The following is a 19086-nucleotide window of genomic DNA, read 5'->3' as shown; positions in this document are numbered from 1 at the left end:
TATCGCATGTCTATCCAAATGTCACCATTCATGGCATTATATAGATATGAGGCACCCAGTTTCATGGATTTTCTGCTATCAGATAGTAGAGTGTCCAGTGTTGAAGACTTATTATAGGAGAGCCAGGACATTGTGAAGGCTCTTAAGGATAATATCACTAAAGCACAAAATCAATAGAAGCAGTATGCTGATCAAAAGAGGACTGAGCAGACTTTTGAGGTAGGTGATATGGTATATTTGATGCTGTAACCATACTGCCAGTCCACTCTCAAGAAGAGTGGTGCTGAAAAACTTAAGCCACAATATTATGGGCCTTTTAGGGTGATCAGGAGAGTTGGAGAGGTGGCTTACGAGTTGGATTTGCTGGCAAAGAGTAGAGTCCATAATATTTTTCATGTGTCATGTCTCAAAAAGGTGTTAGGACACTAGATTGTTCTTTTTACAGTGCTTCCACTGTTGGACGATGAAGGGAAAATGGTTTTAGTACCAAAGGCTATCATTGAGTTCAAGGAGAGGAATTTGAGGAGATGTACTATCAAGGAGTACTTGGTGAAGTGGAAGGACCTACCAGTAGAGGATGCCACTTGGGAGGGTGAAGAAATTTTGCAGCATCCAGAGTTAAGATTGCTTGGGGACAAGCAATTTAAAGAAGGGTGGACTGTAATGTCCCCATCTTTTTAGCATCTCAGCGGAGTTCTTAGCCTTTACATTCTCCAAAGGCTAAGTGGAGAAAAAAGGAGAAATTGATTAAATTAATTTCTTATAAAGTCATTAAATAAATTAAAATTAAAAGGTGACTTTATATTTAATTAATTTAATTAAAAGTGACTAAAATTAAATAAATAAATTAAGAGAATCTTCTAAGAGGAATTCAATATTATTTAATTTCTTCTAGAAGGAGGTCCATCTATTGGAGGAAAAGAATAAATAGGGAGAGCAGCTCCATTGTTGAGCATCAAATGTGTTGCCATCTACTCTTTCAAATAAATTGTGGAGCCAAGGGTTTCTGCAGTTGCTACATTGATCGTTGGGAACGAAGAATCCCATTGATTTGCATAACTGAGGTGGTGAAATATCTTCCGAAGGGTTGCCACTATTGGAGAAGACAAATCAGTCTTTTCATTGTACCAAATTGGTGGCCTAGGGCCAGATTTGTGGAGTAAGGAATAAGTTGGATATTGCTACAGTATCGCTGCTACAGTGATGTTGCTACAGTAACTTTCCTATAGTGTCGTCGCTACAGTCACTACAGTCATTTACTACAGTGATTTGCTACAAGAAAATTCATATCTTTGGAGAAATTCTAGGTTTTTATCTAATACATTTTGCATTGTTCGAGAATAGATACTTAGGGCATTGGCAAGGTTTGTAAAATTTGTCGTAATCTAATTTATATCAGAGTTTTATATTAGAATTTGTTGCCCTGATGCCTTATTGATGTAGATGCATATTTTCCTATTTGTAATCAATGTTATACAAAAACAATTGCATCTTCATTGTTAGATGTTTGGTGTGTTCTTTGCAAGCATATTTATTAAAGTTTGGCATTTAGATATGCAATATATCTCTTGCTTGCAAAGTGTTTGACGAAATGTCAAACAAGTGAATTAGAGAAGATTGTGTTTGATGAAGTTATAACCTGTTGGGGTTATTACATTGGTATCAGAGCTAAATCCTGCCATCTTGAGGGTTTAGCAATCACATGCAACCACCTGGAGTTGGCTCTCACAGATTTTACACTCACAGGTAAGCTTTGTTTGACAGGGAACAAGATTTTGACACGCAGCCAGACACCATGGGTGACAGGCAAGAGTGTAGCCCACCAAGAGACAATAGAAATGAGGATCAAGAAATAAGGGAATTTTTTAGAGCAACAGTTACAGGACAAGAACAGATGGCTCAGGGTTTGAAGGCATTCACCGCCATGGTTGAGTACATGAACCCACAAGATAGACGAAATTAGGAACAAGGGGATAACAAGAGTGTAGTGGGATCACCTAAAGCTCATTGAACTCTTTCCAGAACAATAGACAAGCCCACACGTCCTACCTTTATTAGAAAGGAACCAGTATAGGAGCTAGTAGAGGAAGTTGAGGATGGGACATTTGCAGATATCTTTATGGCTGCTAATGATAAATGGGAATGATTGGCACCATGGGTATGGGAGAGAATGAATTTTGAGAGGTTTGTGAACCAAAGAAGAGAGCACTACCGTGTAGTCAAACAAAATAGGAGACCTTGTGGTGAGGATAATGAATTAAAGCGGGCTATAGGGAAGCTTTCCTTGACTACATTTGATCGGAGTAGCAGAATGAGGTGGTGAAATATCTTCTGTAAGGTTGCGACTGTTGGAGAAGACAAATCAGTCTTTTCATTATGCCAAATATGTGGCCTAGGGCCAGATTTGTGGAGTAAGGAATAAGTTGTATTGCTGCTACAGTATCGCTGCCACAGTGGCGCTGCTATAGGGACACTGCTACAGTGTTGTCGCTACAGTGATTTGCTATAGTAATTTGCTACAATGATTTACTATAGGAAAATTCATATCTTTGGAGTAATTCCAGGTTTTTATCTACTACATTTTGCATTGTTTGATAATGGATTTTTAGGGCATTGGTAGGGTTTGTAAAATCTGTTGTAATCTGATTTATATCAGAGTTTTATATCAGAATTTGTTACCCTAATGTCTTATTGATGTAGATGCATATTTTCCTATTTGTAATCAATGTTATACAAAAACAATTGCATCTTCATTGTTAGATGTTTGGCGTGTTCTTTGCAAGCATATTTATTAAAGTTTGACATTTAGAAAGCAATCAGAATTTAGCTATGCAATATATCTCTTGCTTGCAAAGTGTTTGATGAAATGTCAAACAAGTGAATTAGAGAAGACTTTGTGTTTGACGAAGTTATAACCTGTTGGGGTTATTATTGTATCTCTTGCTCATTAGATAAGATGGAGAATAGTTGTTGTTTCTGATATGTCTATGGGATTTATGGAACGATGATATCTCTGCTATATTCTAATGTGCAATTATGGAGTTTTCTCTTAATTTCTTATAACCGTTCCTACTATGGTGATATAAATATTCTGTCTTCACACTATAGGGATGAAGACACAATTGCTCTTTCTGAGTGTTTTAGGAGCATGCAAAGGAGATGGTGTTGTTCCTTATTGCTAGCTTTAATTGTATGCAACCAATGTTGCCAATAAAGCTGCTGCTCAAATGAGTGATCCAAATATGAATGAGTAGAAGAAAATAACAATTTGACAATCCTGCTAGGAATGAGATTGGTCCTCCTTAAGTATCTTGTGACACAGAATCGTAGCATCCCTTGCTTGGAAAAGTACAAATCCTTTCCTTTATCGCATCCTTTCATTACTTACAAAATTGGGGTTATTGTTCTTAATCACACATTTCCATGAATAATTGTTATTTTATACAAATCATACCTTTATTCCAAATCACAGCTTTGCATGATTATGATCACTGTTCTAATCATTAATCATTAATTGAATAACTAATCAATAGATTCGTAAATTACTGTATGGTTCTTCATGATTAATTAATACAATCATTTATTGCAAGGTGATTGATTGATCATGTCTAATTACTCCTTTCACTGCCTTAATTGATTTCTTCCACAGCAATAATGATTGATGGATGTTGTAGTGATTATAATGACTGCTACAACATGTTGCTTTTGCATAATTTGAGACAATGATATTGATATGGATTATCTTCATGCAAGGTCAATGCATACGAGTTCTCCTTGGTTAACGCAATCATGAAAATCTGCTACAATTTGTATGCATCTCCATGGCGTCAACATTATGATTACAATTATACCATGACTATTCAAGCAAAGTCTCATATTGTGATGTTAGCTCCCGTGACTATTCCCTCAACACCATTCAACTTTTCTGCGCGCTGGTCATCCTACATCTCCCGAGGCCATGTTTGTGCCCAGTGGACTTGCTATTGTCTTTTGCTCTCCTCACTCCCTTCATTTGTTCACTCGCTGCTCCTATTGTTGCACATGTGGCTATCGATTGCTGTCTGTTGTCATTGCGTGACTTGTTACCTGTTTCGATGACTCCTCCGTATTGGTAGTTTTTGTCTTGTTTGCTAGTGACTGTTGTTGCCTTTGCTTGACTACTACCTTACTTGCGCCATTAGCTTTTTCCTTTGTGTTCGTAATTTTTTTTTCTGTACGTTGTTCTTCTTTGTTGGTGGTTGTTGTGTTGCTGCTATCGACTGCCAATTACCTTGCTTGCAATCACAAATTTTCGTTTTGTTGCGACCTTTGCTACCTTTGTGTGATCATTAACTTGGCTGCGATGAAGATTTTTGCTTCTTCAATTTCAATGTGATGTCTTCTGATCATCATATCCTACCTATGGGGTGGGTGTTTGTTGCGACACTGGTTGTCCATCTCACTTCCATGTTCCTGGAGTTGTATCGTGCTTCCTCCAAGTCTCTACGGTTCTATTCTATTCAACAGTGTTACTCGATCTTCTATCTCATTGTTACTTGTGCCCTCTCTCACTATTGTGACACTCCTTGTTGAGTGCAATGTTCATCTTAAGGTAGTGTTTGGTTCTGTGCTCTTTTGTTCTCTGCTATTCTATTGCAGACAGAGGTATGCACCCCACACCCACACTGGTTATCTACCAACAACTTATGCACCACATGATTAAGCTTAAAAATGAGAATTTATTGTTGAAAGATACAATCCACCGTTGTTACAAAGTTGAAACTGTAGATTGTCGATTTTTCCTCCACATTGGATTGTGCCTCCACTGATCCTAAACAACTTGTAGACTCTAGTAAAGAACAAGTAGGGAAATCAAAGACCGACTTAGTTAGCAAGTAGTCATTCCTTGCATCTAAAACAAAACACTAAAAATCATGGGCTTTTGTTTGCAGCAATACCAATTTTGTCCACTCTCGAGGGTCGAGGAGCTTGTCCATGCTAGATTGGCTGATAAGGGTGTCAGACAAGCTTGCAAACTCAAGCAATCTTCTCCCTGTAGGTTACTCGTTTCTCAGTGATTAGTTGGATATTACAGATATTACATTTGACAAGGCATGGATTGTGTATGATGACACCCTTTTCCACAGGTTTCTTACACTTATCGATCATTTGTGGGTTCTTAGGGTGAAGAGGAATCTTTCTCCTCTTCTCACTAAGATCTACCTCGACAAGGATCTCACTAAATCATAGGTGACAAAGTTGAACCATTCATGAGGCTTAGTTGTTGAGACTAGGCGGGACAACAAGTGGGTTGTCAATTGTGATTCTTGTACCCTAGTTAGGAGTCAAGGTCAGCCCCCAGAACCAAATGACGCCCATAGAGGCACTTTGGCATGCGGGTGACACCCTGCGGTTCCTTGCATGTCAATTGTTGGATTGACAATGATACCTTATGGTTCTTGCCAAGTATTGAGGGTGATCCCTATGGCAACTTACATGAGTGTGTTAGCAGGTTCTCGACTATTAGTGACATCATCATTTTGAGAGACTTCAATGCATGTACCAGTACCGGATTTTGTCTATACTTTTGAGTCAAATATGAGTACTTTGGGTCTAAAATGATCCTTCAACAACAATGATGGCTTCCTAATTCGTTATGGTCATCACTTATTGTAGTTTTGCGATTCTTCGAACTTAGTGATCCTAAACAAGCTATACTGCTTTCCTAGTTTTGGTCTCCTCACTTGTTGGCCCCACTATGGGGGTGTGAGCTTTGTGGACTACACACTCCCTTGCACCTCCTTCATCCCCTCCATTCGCCACTTCTCCATATCCTGTATCCCCCTACTCAATCACTCGCTTCTCAACCTCACCTTCAGTTTCTCCCCCCACCTCCTCCCCTCGTCCTTCCCCGTCCCTTGGTGTCACCTCCTGCTCGCACTTTCTTTTCCTTCGTTGAGGGTGATTGCGTCCTTTTTATATCCTACCTTAGATAGTCCCTTCATCTATCGCCCTTCACTAAACCTATTGCACCTCTACCATGTTTGATCACCTTGCTACTACGATTTGGGAGTCTGTCGTCCTCTCCTTCCCTCGCCACACCACCTCTCTCTCCTAGCCCCAATCATTCACGATCCTACCCTCTAAACCAATGGTTTGATGAGGATTGTAAATCCTTCCACCCCTTGAGTCTACACTACCTTCTCCTCCTAGGCCCCTTCGTTTCCCCAACTAAGGATCTCTTATCACCGCCTTCTTTGTTGCAAGAAGTGCCTATTCTTCCTCTCATAGTGTAGATCCCTTTGTGCCTCCTCTTGCAATCTCCAAGCTCTTTTCGCATGCCCTTTTCCCCCAATACTACCTCACCCCCTCCACCTTATATCTTTCTGCATTGGTCTCACATACCTCCACCCCTTACAACATCCCTGACCAAGCCCCCATCCACCTCACCTCCCTTTCCTAATGCCATCTCTTTGCCTTCGGCAACATTTATGAGGTTGTTAGATCCATGAGTAACAGTAGAGTGAGTAATGAGGAAGGGTTCTAAGTGGAACTCTTCAAGTTGGGTATCTCGATCTTGGGTTCTTTACTCACTATCCTCTTCAACAAGGTGGTTTGCATGGGTTTCCCCCTTCTTGGTCACGACCCATCATCCATCCGATCCACAAAGCCAGGTCGACTTCAAACCCTGACAACTACAAGACCATCATGGTTGGGCACACATTTTCCAAACTCTATGCTACCATTCTTCACACCATTCTCTCCAAGGAGCTTGATAGGTGACATTGTTGTGCGAAGGGTCAGGTTGGGTTTAGGAAAAACTTTTAGACAATGGATCACACCCTGACACTTCACTTCATCAATTGAGAAGGCACAACACCACTCGACTAAAGTCAATTGTTGCTTTGTAGACTTTCGCAAATCTTTCGGTCATGTCCCTTGGGTAGCTTTGTTTCAGAGACTTAGAGACATCGAGATTCTAGAGATTCTTTTGACCGCTATTATAAGGCTGGGTGTGGTGGGTTCATTCAAGACTCCTTAGGGCTTCTCGGACCCCATTCAAAGCACTATCGGGGTGAAGCATGGCTGCCCGCTTTCCCCTACTTTGTTTGGCATCTACATTGACAAGCTCGAGGCTTTCCTACGAGATTTTTCACTTCCTCATGATGGCTGCGATTTCTAGTTCTTGATCTCCATTCTTTTTTTTACCGACTATGTGGTTCTAGCCTCCTCCCCTGAACTCCTTCAGCATCTCCTTGACAGTTTGGCTTCTTTTTGTGACTCCATACAACTTATGGTTAAGCTAGGTAAGAATCAGGTTACAGTTTTCAAAATTTGCATGTTTTCTTCTAGGGTGAGGAGATTGATATCTCATCTACATACACTTATCTAGGCATTAGACTATAAGGACCCCAGTTTGTATGAGACCAGCCATGCAGCCCCAAGTTAACAAAGGCTTGGGTTCCCTTTCTCTTCTTGAGAGACAATGCTTCCAAAATCGCTTCTACAACACCACGTCCAAGATGTCCCTTATAGATTCCCTAATTAGAACAATTATTCTTTATAGCTCTGTGGTTTGAGGCCCCTCCTTGGCTTTTGACTGGGCTTTTGTGGAGCGGGTTCATACCCTTCTCCTTCAACACATTATCAGGGTCACAAAACTACTCCTACTTGCACCATTTTGGCCGAGTTTCGGGCTTACCCCTTTAAATGCAGTGTCATCTTTGACTTGACCTGTCTTCATCACTAACTTTGGGGGTTCATCGACTCTATGGATGGTCCATGTAGATATTCTTACTCGGCCTATCGTTCCTTGGAGGCAATTGCAATGACCGACCTTGGTGGTCAAGCCCGATGCAGATATGCTCAAGCCTTATCTTTCTTAGGTTCTTGGGTATTGATATTGACTATCTCCCTCCCTTCCAATACTCTTTGGATGTTCTCGGTCATCTCCTCCCTACACAGTTAGATATGAACAAGCACATTAGGATGGACATCTATAGGAGGTATATTCACACAACTTGGATCGATCCCCCAGGGGGATTTTGTCCCAAGATGGCCTTTTATACTAAGAACTACACTGACATTCATGATGGTATCATTGTGCGCCCCTTTTAGATCAAACGACATTGGAATCAAGCCTTGTGTATTCCATTGGGCTCCTTCAGAGTTGGCTCCCATCAGCTTTGCATTCAGACTGACTGCCACATCAATTGTGAGTATTGGATTTGCTAGTTTTGTGACATGGGTGTCGTCGGTAGAAATTGTGTATCAGCCGACGGGTCCCTTTGGAAAGGAAATTGTGAATCGGCCGATGGGTCCCTTTGAAAAGGTTTTTGTTATGTAGCAGACATAATGTATCTGGCCGACGGACTCCTTCGGGAAAGTTCTTCGGAAGATATTTATAACCCCTTCGGGAAGCATTGTATTCATCTTATCATATGTTATCATGGAAGTATAATGTACTGCGGGCATATGCGAATAATAATAAGAGTTCTGTTGTTTTCTGTTCATGTGCATATTCTTTGTCTGTGTGCGTTTCTTAATTAACTTATGTGGTAAACATTTGGTGCCGTTGCCCGATGGACCTAGTACGCAGGCAGGCGGATATGAATTAAATGCCGAATCAGTTGAACAAAGATAAGAGTAAGCTAAAGGAAAAAGATGACATACGCATTGCGCAGGAAAATTTAATTTTGGCTCAGCAGATAGAGCGTCGAAGGAGATTTCAGAAAATTGCCGATGGAAACAAGAGCGCGGAAGGATTGTTGAAGGAGACTCGACAACGGCTTGATTTGGTGGAAGAAGCGAGGGAGGAGTTTCTAAACCTGCATACGCCACGGGAAGAGAATCTTGACGGAAGGAGATCGACTCGCACGGCTCGGAGTGCCGAAGGAGCACGAGCGTGGAGTGACCTCTTCGTCCGAGATATACTTTTGGAACGAACAACTTCGGTTAACGAACCCTCTTCTTCACCAAACAGCGCGGGTGTTGAAAATAGCGTGGAAGTCCAAAACAACGCGGGTGTTGAAAACAGCGCGGAAGCCGAAAACAACGCGGGTGTTGAAAATAGTGCGAAAGCCGAAAACAGCGCGGGTGTGCAGAATAGCACGGGTGTCCACAATAGCGCGGGTGTTGGAAACAGCGCGGATGTTCAAAACAGCGCGGGAGGTCAGAACAGCACAGGTGCTCAAAACAGCGCGGGAGTGCAAAACAGCGCAGGTACACAACAAAACCCTCAACATACAGTGATAATGGCAGGTCCGAAGGAAAAATTGCCTAAATTTGATGGTGATGAAGCAGCTGATCCCATTCGACATTGTAAAACATGTGAAACAATCTGGAGGGAAAATGGCATAACAGATGCAAACGAATGGATCTGACAATTTTTCGCTACCCTACGGGGTGTTGCGATTGATTGGTTTACTGATACTGATCCGCAGAAGTTAAACAGTTGGGATAACATTAAGGAGGAGTTCATCACAGAATTTCAACTTCTACACGATGATAATGAAATTGTAGCGGAGATATTCAATACCAAGCAAAAGAAGAATGAAACAGTATGGGTCTTCGCCAGGAGGTTGAAGGACTTAATCAGTAAAATGGAGAATAAGCCGGTAGATGGGCTCCAGAAAAGATGGTTCATTGAAGGCCTTCACTCGAAGTTGCAGAAAAAGATGAAGATCGTGCCACCATCGACATACGATGAAGCGTACAATCGGGCAATGAACCTCGAAAGTGACCAGAAGACAAAAAAGAAGAAGAAGAACAACTCGTCCGATTTAGATGACGATGCATCTCCAAGAGAGGATAGCAACGATGACGAGGGAAGCAACAGGAAGGTCTGTGCCCTCCAGAAGGATATGATGCGAATGATGAAGGAATTCAAAAACATGAACAAGGAGACTAAGGGTAATGACCTATGGTGCACGGAGTGTAAGAAAGAAGGCCATACGAAGGGATCCTGCCCGAAAGATCAATTTTGTGAAATCTGCCAGATCCTGGGACACTCGATAAAGGAATGCCCTTTCAATTTAAAAACAAGGACATCGCAGCAAGTGTTCCTGACACAGGAGGCATCCCCGTCAGGAGCAAACAGGAACACCAGTACGGAAGGAGCCACATCAGGCGGATACAGAAACAACCGACACGGTCAAAATAACAACAATAGCAGCAACAACAATACAGGCGAAAGGAGTCGAATTCAGTATGATGCGAATGGTCGATCGATTGTTCAATGCTGCGCATGCAATTTGTGGTGTCACTTCGCCCGAGAGTGTACAACGGCAAACACACTGAAGTTGTTATGCAGATGGTGTGAACCTGGTGATCATGAAGATGCTAGGTGTCCAAAGTCGGGAGTAAACTTGATCACCGTCGGGACGGACGAAGAAGAGGTTTTGGCCATCACACGGCAGCAAGCGAAAGTATACCCCGACCTGGCAGAAAAAAAGAAGAGACTGGAGGAAGCACGGGTAGAGATCCAGAAAGCAACACAGGCAGAAACGGCACAACTGAAGGACACGCTGAGTACTTCCATACGAAACTGCGCAGACCAGAACATTGTACGGCAAATTTTGCAAGCCGAGATACCCGTTAGGATAAGTGATCTGTTGCTCACTATGCCTCAGCTCCGATCAACACTCACAAACATCGTTCTCGCTGCTAAACTACCAGGAGAACATGGAAGGGAGCAAGAAAGTGGAGCAAGTACAGCGGACAAAAAGGAGGAGAGTGGCGCAAGTGCAAAAGATCCGATGTTGTTAGCCCTCTCATCCGGATGCCATCCGGCAGTCGTCGAAATGGGAATTCTTGTGACTGTATTGACGGAAACAATTGTGGACGGAGGGTTCGGTGTCAATGTGTTGCTTGAAGACACTTGGAAAAAGTTGGGACAGCCGACATTGTGGCCACCTACCTTCCAATTGTTAACAGCCGATCAACATGGAATCAAGCCATTGGGAGTACTCACAGCGCAACCAGTGACGATTGGAACACAACCGTTCCTGTTGGACTTTGTCGTGATCCCACTGAAGCGGAGAGGATATGATGCCATTTTGGGCCGGGGGTGGTTGATACAAGCCAAGGCAAAACACGATTGGAAGAAAAATACTTTATCACTTGAAAGTAAAGGCCGAAAGTATGTCATCGATCTACACACTCAGATGGTTGGAGAAGAAGCTCTATCGTCGGATTCCAAAGGAGAAGATGATGAGAGGAGGCAGAGTATGGAACCCGATCAAGAGGGAGTCCTACGATTGGAAGGAGATGACGATCTGGATTCAGTAAATGGTCTTTACCATTGGCAGATAGAGGATTACGAGCTCTTTCCAAGTTGTAATATGCTAAGGATCGACGAAGGTAAGAAAGAAGAAGGAAATGAATGTCCGAAGGAACACAGAGAAGCCGAAGGAGGAAATGAATGTCCGAAGGAACACAGAGAAGCCGAAGGAGGAAATGAATGTCCGAAGGAACACAGAGAAGCCGACGGAGGAAATGAATGTTTGAAGGAACATGGAGAAGCCGAAGGAAGAAATGAATTTTCGAAGCAACACAGAGAAGCCGAAGAAGAAAACGCGGATATGACTGAAGCTGAAGGACAGAACATACAGTACGAACCCAAAAGAAGGAAAGATTCTACTGTACGACTGCGCCGGAAGAAAGTATTACGTCGAACCACAAATATAGCAGAAAGGTACCAACAGCAAGGAAGACACACGATACAGTCTGCACAGGCAACAAAGAGGAAGGGTTCAATAAAAGTTGTAGCAGTACAGAGTGAATGTGTTATTGACGGACAGAAGGGGCAGTTGACGGAGTCCATGGTAGCGAGCTTCAGGAACAAACTGGGCGATATGGAGATGACACAAAACAGGCATAGCAGGTTTCAACTCGGATAGTGGGTGTTGAAGTATGATGACCGGAATGAGATCAAACCAGGCAAGTTCAAAGTTAAGTGGGTCGGGCCGTATCAAATCTGGGAAGTAGGGGGCAATGGAGCAATAAAATTATGGACTTTGGATGGACAGGAAGTGCCTCAGGCGGTGAATGGCTCGAAGCTGAAGGTATACCATGGCCGGAAGACTTCTGCATCATAGAATGGCCTTCGGGAGACCCCTTCGTCATTGCAGACCGACGGTGACAACGATCAAAGGGAAAACTGACTTTGCTATTCATTATTATTCAAAAAAAAAAAAAAAAAGATTAAAATCTAAAAACAAAAAAACTAAAAAAAAAAAAAAAATTAAAAAAAAAAAAAAAAAAAAGAGGAAAAGGAAAAGTACTGTACGGTACCGTACGGTTTAGCACCGTACGAATTTCACAGTAAAATATGAGCACAGTACGGCTTCCCCAAGCACCGTACGGATTTCTCACACGATGGAATGTGCCGTACGTTTTTTAGAGGGAAGAGTCCATATTGTTTTTAAGGGGCAAGTACCGTACGGCTTTTTGAGGGAAGGTGAGCACCGTACGGTCCTTAACACCTGAAGGAAGGAGAATACTGTACGGTCTTTGATATCTAGGAAGAAGACTACCATACGGTTTTTTGATATCTGAAGGATGGTGTACAGTTTATGGTGTATGGGTTTTAGACAATCCAAACTGTGGTACGGTTTTCAAGATGGTAGTACGGTTTTGTGGTAGTGTACAGTTTTTTAAAGAGCCTAAGAAGGATAATGTACGGAATTTGGAGCCAAATTTTAATTTGCATCGTACGGATTTTGAAGACTTCGGACCCCGCAGGGGCGCTGCCCCTTGACCCTGTTGGGGGCGTTGCCCCCTGAACCCCCAGTCGTTGTGGATATCAGTCGTGGGAGTTTGACTAGTTGAAAAGACTTGGAGTTGCGGTAGGCATGGAGTGTCTGTGTATCGGAGGCACTGAGAGTAGGTGTTGGCCGTGAGGATGTCTTGGTGGATGCATAGAGAGCTCAGGAGGAGCTGATCATCCAGTTGGAGGCAGTGCAACGACACTTGGTTCAGTGTACTCGGAATTGGAAGGCAGAAAGCGACACAGGTGGCTATCAGGGTCAGATGTCAGATTGGCTAAGGTGACAATGTTGAAGACCAGTTAGTCAGTCAATGTATTTTGGTTGTTGATTTGTTTCAGAGATTTTGTAATAGTCGTCAGGAGACAACTTTTCTTTTTGGGCGGGATGATGTCGTCGGTAGAAATTGTGTATCAGCCGACGGGTCCCTTCAGGAAGGAAATTGTGTATCAACCGATGGGTCCCTTCGGAAAGGTTTTTGTTATGTAGCAGACATAATGTATCTGGCTGACGGACTCCTTCAGGAAAGTTCTTCGGAAGATATTTATAACCCCTTTGGGAAGCATTGTATTCATCTTATCATATGTTATCATGGAAGTATAATGTACTGCGGGCATATGCGAATAATAATAAGAGTTCTGTTGTTTGCTATTCATGTGCGTATTCTTTGTTTGTGTGCATTTCTTAATTAACTTATGCAGTAAACAATGGGTCTCATGGAGACGAAGTTACACTTTTTATTCCATTGCCTCATCTATTATGATCTAGATTCATGGGAGGTTTCCTCTTCAGGGATTGCAGTCCTTAACCTCCTTTTTTAGATACACCAACCAATGGTGTTTGGCACTCTACCTTTATGAAGCTCTAGTCTCCCTCCAAACATGGTCTTGACTAGCTCATTATCTCCTTCATGCCAGTCACTTACACCAGAGGCACCAAGCGTTTTCTAGGCCCATCTACTTTGGTTCATAACAGATTTGTGAGACCTAATAGAGATCACACTCCTCGATGGCAACCCTCCATTCCCAATGCTTCTTGGACAAGGTCTCGAACCCCCTCTCCACCCAGTAGTTACCCTTTAGTTACGGGGTACTTCTCGATGGAGGGGAGCTCTTAGTTGGACGCCCTTGCTCTCCTCTACTTCTGGCCCCCTAGTGGTGTCCCTCTATTGTTTTTCTTCTTGGTTTCTCATTCTTATCCTGGAGACTGTTTGGTCTTACTGTTGTTGGCTATCTCTTAGTTCTATTTTCAGTCCCTTGGACCCTTTGGTGGTGTCTTGTTGGACATTAATAAATTATCTTAATCTTATCTTATTATCTTATTGGTAGATCAGTGTCAAGTCTTCATTATGCATCATACTCCCCTCTATATCATATTTTCCTTGATGATGATTGATATTTGATCCCATCTTATGGGTTTACTATGTTGATCACGGTGGTTCAATGTAATTGATGGTAAAGTCATGATCTACATGTTGATAAGATGTGACTGACAAGGTTGTCATACTCGACATCAAGTGAGATCAATATCCAGATCATATTTTGGTGTTACGCTGGATAAAGATATTCGATACCTGCAACCCTTGATTGTATCACTTGACCTTGAACATCTCAATATTGCATCATACATTGTGTGCTTAGTTGAAGCTAGATAGGAAAATCACGAAGTCTTATCAATAAGATCATTTTCCTTAATAAGATCTTGATCCCACTAGCTTCATTGAGAGAATAGGCAAAGCCACCTCCTTGAACATATAAATGCTATGTACAATTTGTCAATCTCCATTTACTAACTACCTTTTGGTGTTCAAGGTCTGGTAGCTCTTGACCACATATGTATTTTATTGCTTTCTTGTTAATAGGTTAAGGATGGGGACATTGCAATCTACAATGGAAGAAATGATCTAACAGTCAACAATTGGGGATACTAGTCAACTAGAATCAGCAACTGGTAAAAAATCATCCAGTTATTAAAATATTTGAAACTAAAATAACTGTCATTTTCGTATATCACAACAATAACCAACAAAAATATGTTTGAAAATAATTAATTTCCACAATATTATGGAAACCAAAATACTAGAACATTGTACCATCAAATTCAGTTCATAAAGCCACTCCACAAAAGGAACTAATGTTGACAAATAGCTCTGAATTTGGGTTAACAGTTCAACTAGACTGATTGCAAATTGTACACCTTGACTGAAGAAGTATGGCCAACATGGAAAGAAGTATAGCCAACGGCCCAACATTATCTCTTATCAACTTGATCGAGTTGTTAAACCTCCTCAACAGATAGATATACCATATAGATACATAGAGATTCTTCGTTGCTGCCAATAAGAGAATTTTAGAAAGTATAGGACACTAAGAAATGCAACAATCAACTAGTACAGCCTAGAAGATATAATACAACCTGAAAATTATTTTAGGAGTAGGATATGATTGCTTTTTAGGATTGTTGCGATCTAAAATTAAGGCTAGATATCAACCAAATCAATGCCTAAAATGACAACTCTTGCAAGAAAATAATGGCATTCTAAGCATGTACTCCATGTGAAAAATAGGATAACCAACAAACTTTTTGGTGTGACCAGCATTAAGATCAAAAAGTCAGATGAAGTAAGCAAAACTTTAATCAACTCCGTACGATGAGGATATCATGCACAGTCAAGCTGAAAAGGGTATGAAATTGAGCTAAATAAAATCTCACCTAAATACTAAAAATAATATTTTTTAAATTATATTATCATAAACTGCAAACTGAAACCAATAATTAAATACTAGAAAATAATTGAGACCTTCGCCAAAATCAGGAACCTAGAAATCAAGATCAATTGGTACATAATGGCAATCCCTATGTGGAACTACATTGAAAAGATAGGATAGTCTTTTTCCTCAAAACCAACATTTCAAAGAATTTTATCCTTTGAAAAAGAAAGTAAAGAAGTTCATATTCTTTCTTGGAAAGTGAAAATGGTTGAATGAGCACGAGTTTTTGCAGACACATCTTCATTTAAAACTTTGGAGGGAAAGTCATATTTTCTAAGTTCTATTCAACTTTTCTTTCAAAGTTATATTTTCACACACTTTTAGGACCTTGGGCTTAGCTTCATTTTGTAAGTCACTTTTTAACAACCTTTTTCAGTAATTAAATGTTATGTTTTCAAATATCACGTAAGTTGTTTTTTGAGAGAAAAATAATAATCACTTTCACAATTTCAAAAAGAAGGGGATGTAACATCACTAGGATTGCAAGAAACAAAAATTAATCACCATTTGTCTGGTAGAAATTAACGTTGTTTGAATTTTCAATTAAAGCAACACAATTATGGATTAAAATGACAAAAATGAAGGAAAATATTGGAAAAGGAATTTGTATAATAAAATATATAATGCTCTTTTATGAGTTAAGATAGAAACTAATACCCATTCAACAAGATTAAATTCTTCTAAGCGATCATGATTGATGGCCTTTTGTCCAGTGATGAGTTCAAGTAAAACTACTCCATAGCTATATACATCACTAGATGGAGCCAAGTGACGCCGCAAAAAATACTGCGGGTCCACATACCTGTCAGAAAGATCAACGCAGAAAATAGTCATTAGACATGCAATCAGACATAAAAAGCTGAAAATAAGTACACCTCTTTTTCTGACAGTAGAACATTCATTCATCTCTAATAAGCAAGATTACGCATGACATTTAGTGTCAAAATACAATCATATTCCCTTCATTCAAAACTGTTTGCAGCTGTTATCTCATTTCAGCTTTGAAAAGTTCTAGAACACCATTCCTTAACTTTACCAAGAAAAAAGACAGAATTGACTTGATTGATTCTTATTTCTTCAAGGTTACAGGAATGTAATTGGGATCTTAATTTTGGATCAAAATGCCTAGTTAACTACATGGACTTACAGCAAAGTGTGTAGGAGTAAGACCCGCCCCACTTGTTTCCTACAATGGGCTGTTCGAAAAAATGTTAAAAATCAAATTACATTAAAGCAAATACTGAAAAACTTAGCCAGAATTCATGCATAAATTCACAATTGTCTAAAACAATGTCTCCAGTTCACATAAACCTATGTTTCAGTGTCCATTTCAATATGTTAGTTGTACAAATATCTTAGCTAGAATTTGATACTTGTAGGCCATTGAATAGTTATTCTTATTATCTTACATTTGGTTTTTTTTATATCATTAATCCTTTTCAATTTGAAAGTGAACAGTATTCTACTGTATTATCAAAATGTTTTGTTGTATAACTATTCTTTCTTCTAAACTGTTCAATACACAAGGCATAATACAGATGACCAGAACATCATCTTATGGTTTCAGTGTCCATTTCAATATGATAGTTATACAAGTATCCTAGCTAGAATTTAATACTTGTTAGGTCATTAAAACGTTATTCTTAGTATCCTACATTTGGATTTTTCTATATCATTAATCCTTTTCAATGTGAAAGTGAATAGTATTGTACCATATTATCAAACATTTGGTTGTATAAGTATTCTTCCTTCTAAAATTTTAAAACACCAGTAATAATACACATAACCAGAACGTCATCTTATGGTCAACTTTCTCAAATACTGAATGATGGGCTAGCAAACAAGTTTTAATGTTCAAAGGAATTTCATTTTGAGGATGTTTACGGAAACCAAGGTGTCATGTCTAGACAAAGTGGCATTGTGCATGAGTTGCAATGTATAATGTTTTTCACTTGAACAAACTTTGAGTATTGTATTTCCATAAAATTATGTCTATCATACAAGAAGCTTATGATTCCTCAATTCAACTAGCATCCTCAAACACAATTCCTTCCTCTTGTTCATATGAATTTTCCGAACAAAGATCATTCAATTCTCTGCTGCTTACAATCTTAGTGATCTTCAGATCAAATTGTAAATACAGATCACGCGTTGAAAAAGAACATATTTGATTTATAAGAAACAAACAAAATTAAGTTTGTACCCCATAGTGCCTGCTGGTGCAGTTGAAATATGAGTGTTGATTAAATCTGGTGTGGTCCTGGAAATACCGAAGTCAGATAGTTTAGCATTGAAGTGTTCATCCAGCAAAATGTTGCTTGGTTTGACATCTCGATGTATGATAGGAGGGTCCTGCACGTTAAAACAAAACAAATAATATTAGCTTATAGCCTTTCCTAAAAGGTCCCTGACATTTTATATGAAAAGCCACTGTCACTGAAGTAGCAAATATATAAGTAGGATTACTTATTGTACTTACTATTGAGTCTCTGTGCAGCATACTCTATTGCACTAAATAGGAACCCATAAAAATGAACACTATACATACAAGAAAATAATTACCACGCTTTTAAGTGACTTCTGCATATATAAAATGATCTTTGTATTTGCACTATTGTTAAATTCAAAATAAGCAGACAAGGTTTTTTCGTAGTACATTATACTTCTGCAATAACAACGAAGTCATCTTTAATGTCCCAGCCGTCTTTGTTTAAGCCTTGTAATGCTAGGTTGGGTGTAATACATGAAAGGAAAACCTTGGTTGAGAGGGAACTTTGTAGCTTGTACAAGCCTTCATTGATTGTTGGAGGCTTTGTATATCATATTCAAAATTTCAAACCATATTCCAATGCACTTGGCTGTACCTGACTGTAGAGTAGATCATAGTGTTGCATTCAAACTGAGGTTTTCCCCCTAGTTAGGGTTTCTCCAGGTCAAATATCACGTTTCAATCATTGTCACCTGTTTTGTTACATAGCTTCCATGTAAGTTTGTAACCATGCTTGTGTAATGATGTATGAATGCAAATATATGGACATTCCAGTTTTAGGACTAAAAATTCAAATGGTTGTTTCTTGGATGTGCTTTTGAATAGTCACCCAACGTATGTCCATATCTGGTGAGTTGTCTGGGATTATCCCAGGCAATTTATGGATAAATCATCGATCTTGAAGCTTACACTAAAATAGTGTACTTTGATATCTCTCAGGACCTTTGTCAGACCCACTCAGCATCAGCCATTTGCTGAAGAAATCATTGCACTCATCATTGATCAATATTCAGGCACAGACAATTCTACAGGATCTCTGTTGCAATGAAGACTACTGTTTTGTCTTGTTAGATTTACTCCCTCTGCAGTCACTCTTATTTTCCAGGCCATCGATATATCTTATTTGACTTAACATAATTCATAAGAATATGACTGTTTGCTCCCCATTTACAGAATTCTTTCTCCCTATTAGTCTAATTTTTAACATTTACCTTTCTTTAAACTGGTTTTTGTCAATGCTTCATCTATACCAATTTCTTAACTATTGGTCAGGCTTCTAGCCCCCTTCTCGACATGAAAA

General features: G+C 40.0%; 1 protein-coding gene across 5 annotated transcripts in view; it reads right to left on the bottom strand.

The window, feature by feature from the left end:
- The window catches only part of LOC149554800 (uncharacterized), a 309622-nt gene that overhangs the window by 7853 nt on the left and 282683 nt on the right, over positions 1–19086 (bottom strand). For 4 of the 5 annotated variants that reach the window (XM_089828801.1, XM_089828800.1, XM_089828797.1 and 1 more), the window contains exons 18-19: positions 17721–17869; positions 16175–16319 (exon numbers count right to left, since the gene is read on the bottom strand). In XM_089828801.1, the coding sequence (XP_089684927.1) occupies positions 16175–16319; positions 17721–17869 (294 nt within the window). Of the gene's footprint in view, positions 1–16174; positions 16320–16664; positions 16714–17720; positions 17870–19086 lie in introns of all 5 variants that reach the window. The other variant, XR_016364417.1, reaches the window with a different exon arrangement.

Source organism: Cupressus sempervirens, chromosome 5 (assembly GCF_028749045.1).
Source record: "Cupressus sempervirens isolate cs-2001-9-10 chromosome 5, ASM2874904v1, whole genome shotgun sequence".
NCBI lineage: Eukaryota > Viridiplantae > Streptophyta > Pinopsida > Cupressales > Cupressaceae > Cupressus > Cupressus sempervirens.
The sequence above is the reverse complement of the archived record's forward strand: the minus strand, read 5'-3'. Positions and strand labels throughout refer to the sequence as shown.